The sequence below is a fragment of the Prionailurus viverrinus genome, chromosome A2 (genome assembly GCF_022837055.1).
Source record: "Prionailurus viverrinus isolate Anna chromosome A2, UM_Priviv_1.0, whole genome shotgun sequence".
NCBI classification, from domain to species: domain Eukaryota; kingdom Metazoa; phylum Chordata; class Mammalia; order Carnivora; family Felidae; genus Prionailurus; species Prionailurus viverrinus.
Genome location: NC_062562.1, coordinates 19,813,239 through 19,821,245, shown reverse-complemented (window position 1 = coordinate 19,821,245; position 8,007 = coordinate 19,813,239). Strand labels below are relative to the sequence as shown.

General features: G+C 44.9%; 1 protein-coding gene across 1 annotated transcript; it reads left to right on the top strand.

Moving 5' to 3' along the window:
* Positions 1–1,088: 1,088 nt before the first annotated feature.
* Positions 1,089–1,755, top strand: IQCF6 (IQ motif containing F6). Its single transcript, XM_047850844.1, has 2 exons — positions 1,089–1,118; positions 1,330–1,755. Exons 1-2 carry the CDS (start codon positions 1,104–1,106, stop codon positions 1,696–1,698), a joined length of 384 nt encoding a protein of 127 aa, XP_047706800.1. The 5' UTR covers positions 1,089–1,103; the 3' UTR covers positions 1,699–1,755.
* Positions 1,756–8,007: the final 6,252 nt, after the last annotated feature.

Below are 8,007 nucleotides of genomic sequence, written 5' to 3'. Positions count from 1 at the left end.
CTCTGCTAGTTGCTGCACTGAAATCACAGGAATTCTGATCAATTCCCTTTCACAAAATTCACGCCAAAATAAGAGAAAAGTATGGCATGTTTATAATGGTCTCACTGCATTAGCAGGTATATTCCCGACAAGACAGAACCTCAGTTTTAAGCGGGCATCAGTGAGAACAGAATCTTCCAGTTACGGTTTTACATGTCTAACAAGAGGAAGAACTTTCTACAGAGCAGCTTTTATCTCCATACTTTTCAAGCCTCCGTTTTCCTCCCCCGCCCACCTACTTCTGGTGCCTGGCGCTGTAGGGCATGTTCATATCACCGTAGCAGCATGTGTCGCTGCATCTTCTTACCATGACACAGTAACTGGTGAGAGCCTTCCTGGAAGCCATTTCTAGTGGAATGGTTGGCAAGGATGTATCTATTCCCCACGGTGACTGTGAACGACATAAATCTGTCTCATTTAACCCATACTAAGTACGCATATCCCAGCTCTGTTTCTCCTTAGTCATGTCCCAAAAAGGGCTGCACCCACTCCAACACCACCCAGTAGAAGAGTGACAGAGGTGGTCAGACAGGGGGAGACAGAGGGCCTCTTCAACTGTCTTGCTTTCACAAATTTTATATGAAAGCATACTAGCCTGTGAATGCACTGTTTGGAGGCCCTCCCACGGGCTCTGACACTTAAGCTTCTGGAAATCCAAACTGGCTAGGAGTATTCCTAAGTAAAACCCCTTACTTGAAGGAAAGCTGCATGAGTCTCTTATTGCTGCCGCCAACAGGAACAGAAACAAGTGACTGGAAAGTGTAGAAAGAGCAAGACTTAAGAGGCTAGTTGGGTCTGCGAAATATACTGCAAGCAAGAGATAACGGCCGACCTCCAAAATGATGGGAATTAACAAATGAGGGGACTGGTCAATCCGGAAGGAGGCATGAACAAGAGGAGGGAGGAGAGAGATGTGGCAAAAGTGTGGATGGACAGGACCTGATGAGGGAGGAGACCTGTGTGCAGGTGGGCGGAGTCTAACGGGGGGGGGGTGACTAACAGTTGAGGGCGGGGCTAAAGACTAGGGTGGCCTGATAAATGAGTGGACTCTGAAGACCAGGGCCATGGACACACAAAATGTGAGTAACACCCACACAGAAAGGGTCTGCCTGACAGATAATAAGCAGTGACTACTGATGAGTGGGGGACTGGAAATAAGATGAATGGGCCTGGAAATGGGAGGGCAGGGCCACCTGTGCCAGGCCCCCTTTCTACCCAGCACCACAGATGGGGACAGAAATGGGAGGGTACCCCAATGAGCATCTCCGTGTTCTTCCCTCCCCTGATCAGTTAGAGAACGCAGCCGTAAAGATTCAGTCATGGTGGCGTGGCAACATGGTGCGCCGGACGTTACTGCACACAGCACTCAGGGCCTGGGTCATCCAGTGCTGGTGGAGGTCGATGCAGGCCAAGATGCTGGAGCAGAGACGGCGCCTGGCACTAAGACTCTACACCTGCCAGGAGTGGGCAGTGGTGAAAGTGCAGGCACAGGTTCGGATGTGGCAGGCTCGCAGACGATTTCTTCAGGCACGCCAAGCGGCCTGCATCATCCAGTCTCACTGGCGCTGGCATACCAGTCAAACCCGGGGTCTGATCCGGGGCCGCTATGAGGTCAAAGCCAGCCGGCTGGAACTTGACATCGAAATTCTCTTGACCTAGGGCACTAGTAGAGCCAAGGAGACTGGATCTCTCTTCCAATAAAGACACTTAACTGAGCATACTCTTGCTCTTTGGAAATTAGAGCCATAAAAGAGGGATCAGCCCATCCCAGGGTACCCCACTCTAGGCCCTTACTCTTAATGCAAATCTGACCCATCCTGTACCCACAAGAGACCCCAGGACCCAGGACAGGCTCTGACACCTCAGCCAGCCTGACCCCAGCTCTCTCCACAAGCAGGGTTAGGCACTGGGCTTTATTTTTCTGCAGCCCCTCCCCAGGCATCTCCATTCAAGATAGGACACCAGAGAGTCAGGCTGCAGCCAGAGCCAGCTGGGAAGACCAGGATTCCACAGGCCTATGCTAGGCAGGGTCCTCAGGGCCAGTGCAGTGTTTGACAGGGAGCCAGGAAGACAGGGCACCCAGCTGAGCAACAGCAGGACAGGAGCTGTGTCTCACTGGGGGATACTCAGCCAGAGCTAGCCTCTGGGGAAGACCAGGACAGGAGCCCAGGAGCAGCAGCTGTGCCTGCCGCTTCCACCACCAGGGGTTGAGAGACAAGGTTTCCCTCCCCTCTGCTGGCCACTTCCTGGGAAAACCAGGCACTGTGGGGGAGGGGAGAGAGAGCCCAGGGAGGTAGGGCTGAGGAAACAAGCAGAGGGAGTCCAAGGGTAGGCAAGGACTGTCCCTATGCCACTGGAAGTCATTGGTTTAGGGATATGACCTCTAAATCTTACCACATCTTCAGAAGCAGCTCTTCTGGCCTCCCCCCAAGATCCACTGTATTTGCCCCAACCCTCCCACAGATGGCCACGCCCCCTGCAGGGCCTGTCTCAGGAGCTGATGGCCTGTGCTGGCTGAATTTCTTGCTAACTCTCAGCACCCAGGCTCAGCCCTCTGTCTCTGTCTCTCACAGCCTCTGCTTGGATGCTCAAGGTCCCTCAGATATTTGTCTCTGAACCTGTCTCCCAGAAGCCTGAGGCTCATGACCCTCCCCAGGTGTCTGCAATGGGTGGCCTTGCCTGAGGGGTGGGAGGAAGTGTACAGAAATCAGAGGTCCTCAGGGGCCTTGCATCTGGGTAAGGCTTCCCCTCTCCTCAGGGGTGTGCGTGCATGCGTGTGGGGCTCAGGGGAGGGTGTTTCCAGAACAGCTATGGCAGAGATGGGGATTCAGGGATCAGTCTGACACCCATTGCCTCTAGTAGCTGCAGGTGGCAGTGATGCAGCCATAGCTTGCTCTTCCAAAGGAACCCCTCCAGGAGCTCTGGACACAGCTCTCATCTGCCCGCCTCGCTGGCGTGAGAGGTAGGAGACTCGCTAGGTCTGCATGCTGAATATGGCAGAATTCTGCATGACTTTCCCTGTAGGCACCACCCCTGCAGCGAGAGATGGTTAAAACCCAGGCTGGCAAGGCTTTACGTCTCTGATTCTCAACCTATGTTTCATTGGAATCCCCTAGGACACAAAACATACCAATGCCTGGGCACATCCAGAGATCCTACTTTTACTGGTCCGTGGAGAGGCCTGGACATTGGAATTCAATGTGCAACCATGATCTGAAAACCGTTGAGTTAAGCCCTTCCCAGCTCAGGTAATATAGCCCACTAGGCCCATGTGGTCCTACCTGGGGATGGTGATGCAGAATTCCAAACTGCTTGCCAGGCTCAAGGTAATTAAGGCTTTCCACTCTGCGATGAGCTAAGAATGCAAAGTAAAACAGGGATTCAGAGGGAGAGCTCCTTTGGTGGAAAATTCTTGGAAGCAAGAAAACACAGGTAGCTGGGGCTGGGATGGGGAGAGGCTGTTGGGGGGGGAAATACGTGGGGCCTCTTATCCCCAGAGACAGGACCCCAGGAATATGGCACCATTCCTGTGTGAGCAGTGGAGACTCAGGGACCAGCCCAAGAAGGCCAAGCTTCATCCAAGGTCTAAACTACCACCTTGGGTGTCCCTCTAATGGCCGGGGGTCTTGAGAACCGGAGGTGTCTGGACCTGTGGGTGTTGGGCAACAGACAGCCTGAGGCAGAAGAAATCAATGAGACATAGGATGGGAATCCACAGAGAGGATCTCCTTTAGCAGCCAGGTCTGTGGCTAGAGTCGACCTGGATTGGTGGAGACACCCAGAGCTCCTCAGCAGAGGTGAGGCTGTAGGTGGGGCTTTCAGAGTCAGACCTCTCAAACCCTCACAGAACATCACAGAACTTCCTTTCTCTTCCCCATCATCATTGAGAATTGAGCTGGAGAAGGAACTCTCCCTGAGAATACACTGAAACACTAGAAGTAGGGATGGGGGGGAGGGGGAGATGCTTGTAGCCTTGGGGCAGGAGTGGTCCTGAGCACACTCTGGGGGACTTTGTATCCCCATTCTTGCTCTTTCCCCAAGTGACATTGTGTCCCCAAGAGATATTGCCCTAGGCCTGATCAACAAAGAAATATACTGACCTTCAGACTGGCCCAGCATACTAGGCCCCTAAGAAGATAGTTCAGCAAGTAAGGGCCCATCTCCTACTGGTCCCTTGCAGCTCTGAAAAAGGATTCCCAGATGGCATTTCATTCTTGCTCCCAGGATGCTCACCCCATGCTCTCAAGCCCCTCACCTGATACATCTCCAATCTCAGTTCTGATTCCACCATTCAGGGCCTCCATCCTGCCTTGTCTTCTGCTTCTCTCTGTCCCACATGGCAAACCCAAAATGAGATGGCACTGTGCAATTACAAGATTTGCAGTACAGATACAGTAATTAAGATAGTGCAGTATTGTTGAAAGAATAGATCAATGGAACAGAAGAGAGAGCCCAGAAATAGACTCACACAAATATAGTCAACTGAACTTTGAAAATGGAGCAAAGGCAATCCAATGGAAAGGTTTTTTTTTCAATGAATGATGTTAAAAAACAACATCCACATGCAAAAAAGGTGAAGCTAGACACAGACCTTACACTTTTTACAAAATTAACTCAAAATGGATCACAGAAGTATAATACTCCGAGAGCCGTGAAAGAACTGATAAGCTGGACCTCATTAAAATAAAAGCTTCTGTTCTGCAAAAGACAGTGGTTATGAGACATAAGAAAAGAAACCACAAACTGGAAGAAAATGTTTGCAAAAGACAGTTGATAAAGATTTGTTATCTAAAATGTACAAATAACCCTGAAAACTTAATAATAAGAAAATGAACAACTCATTAAAAATGAAGAAAAGACCAAGCAGACACTTCACCAGAAAAGAGGTACGGGTGGCAAACTAGCATATGAAAATATATTCAACATAATACATTATTAAAGAATTGAAAATTAAAACAATAATGAAATAACCCTACACATCTATTAGGAAGTCAAAAATCCAAAACACTGACAACACCAAATGCTGGCTAAGATGTGGAGCAACAGGAATGCTTATTCAATGCTGGTGGGAATGCTAAATGGCACACCCACTCTGGAGGACAGTTTGGTGGTTTAATACAGAACCAAACATAGGCTCCCTATATGATCCAGCAATTCAGCTTCTTTGTATTTACTCAAGTGAGTTGAACACTTATGTCTACACAAAAATCTGCATATGAATGTTTATAGCAGTTGTATTCACAATTGTCAAAAGTTGAAGGCAACCAAGAAGACTTTCCAATGGGTAACTGATAAACTTACTGCGGTACATCCATACCACAATGGAATATTTAGTGAAGAAACAAGCTGTCAAGCCACAGAAAGACATGGAGGAATTTTGAACTTAAATCTGAAAAGGTAACATATTGCATGATTCCAACTATACGACATTCTGGAAAAGGCAAACTATGGAGACAGTAAATGGTTGGCAGGTGTCTGGTGGAGGGAATGAGGGATGAACAGGTGAAACCATAGGAACATTTTATTCTGTATGATACTATAAATGCAGATACATGAAATTATGTATTTGTCAAAAACCAGAGAACTACAAAACACAAAGTGAGCTCTGATGTAAACCATGGGCTTTAGTTAATAATAATGCAGCAATACTGGTTTGTCAATTGTAGTAAATGTACCACGCTAATGCAAGATGTTAATAATAAGCTAAACTGTGTGCAGCAGGATGAGGAGCAGGGAGCCCATGGGACCTCTATTTTCTGCTCAATTTTTTCTGCTCAATTTTTCCATAAACCTAAAACTGCTTTCTGTTAATATAAAAAATAAAAGGCATAATGACTAGAACAAAAGTACTAAAGCTGTCTGCATTTGTAAACAGCTTGATTGTGTACATAGAAAGTCATTAAGTATCTACTTGAACACCTACTTGAATATGTGAGTTTAGTACAGTCATGGGATATAATGTCAATATACAAAAATCAATTGTCCAAAGAAGGTATATAAATGGCCAACAAGCACATGAAAAGATGTGCAGCATCACTAATCATTAAGGAAATCCAAATCAAAACCATGATAAGATATCACTTTGTATCCATTAGGATATGAAGACTTTTCTGAAAAAAACCAACAAACAAAAAAACCCAAAATAGCAAGTGTTGGCAAGGATGTGGAGAAATTGAAAAGTCTGTGCATTACTGGTAGGAATGCAAAATGGTACAGCTATTGTAGAAACTTGTATGGCAATTCTCAAAATATTAAAAATGGAATTACCATGTGACCCAGCAAGTTCTGGGTATACACCCAAAAGAAGTGAAAGGAGAAATTCAACAGATAGAATGACCCATGGTTATAGCAACATATTCACAATAACCAAAAGGTGGAAGCAACCCAAGTGTCCATTGATAGATGAATGCATAAACAAAATGAGCACATATGGAATGTTATTCTGCCCTCAAAAAGAAGGAAACATCAACATATTTTATAATATGAATGAATCCTGAGGACATAATGCTAAATGAAATAAGCCAGTCACAAAAGAACAAATACTATTATGATTCCTCTTATATGAAACTTCAAGAGTAGCCAAATTCATAGAGACAGAAAGTAGAATGGTGTTTGCCAGGGGGAGGGGGAGGAGGGAATGGGAAATTAGTGTTTAATGGATACAGAGTCACGTGGAGAAGATGAAAAAGATGGATGGTGGTGATGGTTACATAACAGCATGAATATATTTAATCCCATAGAAACATTCTCTTAAAAATAGTTAAAAGGGCAAATTTTATGTCATGTATATTTTACCACAGTAAAAAAGTAAATTATAACTAACAAAAAACTGGAAAATGAAATTAAACTTAAATAAGCATTTCCAATAGCATCAAAAAAAAAATCAAATGCCTAAGAAACAGAAATAGAAGATTTCCATGCTGAAAACTACACAACATTGCTGAGAGAAATTAAAGAAGACTGAAATAAATGAAAAAATATGCCATATTCATGAATTGAGTGACAATATTGCTAAGATTACAGTTTCCCACAAATTGATCTATATATTCAATACAATCCCAAACAAAATTCCAGAAGATTGTTTTTGTGCAACTTAAAAGGCTGATTCTAAAACCTATGTTGAAAAGCAAAGGACCTAGAACAGCCAAGACAGTCTTGAAAAAAATCAAATAAAATTGAAGAGCTTACCTCACCTTACCTCAAGCCTTACTAGAAAGCTACAGTAATTAAGACAGTGTTGTGTTTATTAAGATAAATAGATCAATGAAACAAAATAGAATCTGGAAACAGTCTCACCCATTTGTGGTCAACTAGACTTATGATCTAAGTCCTAAATGTAAAAGCTAAAAATAAAGTTTCTAGGGAAAAAAAAAAGGAATGTAGTGATATCCATGAAAATGACACAGTGGATGGCTCCTAGGCCCATTCCTCCGTAGAAACATCAAAAAGTCAAACAAAAACTATCAAAACCAACTTTGTCAGAACTCTACAAAATAGTCAAAAGTTTACAGCAACCAAATGAATGCTGATTAAAGAAAAAGGCAATTTAAAAACAGTAGGAAGACTTTGTGGAATTTTTACTTGCCATTGTCCCATCCCTCCTCTTCAGAATGAGGGCTGTCTTGCAGATGGCAGCCCAGTGTGGGACCTGGTTACTGATTCCAGAGCAGAGCAGACCATAGAATCATGTTTGCTGGTCTAATCTGTCTGGGTGTTACCTGAAGGACTAATGCAAGGCACCTGCCTTCGGTTTGCCAATCTCAGAGCTCATTTGGGGTGGAAAATCAGTGAGCGTTCCTGGAACAATGTAAGGCAAATGAACAACCTCAGCTGTTTGGGGGAAAAGATTATATATTAGGCACACAACAGAGTGCTAAAAGCCTCATGGGAAAATCTGGGTGTAGTTTCCTTCAGAAATTAAGGCATTCAAAGTGCCTGTGTGTACTGGGAAATTAAAAAAGCCATGTT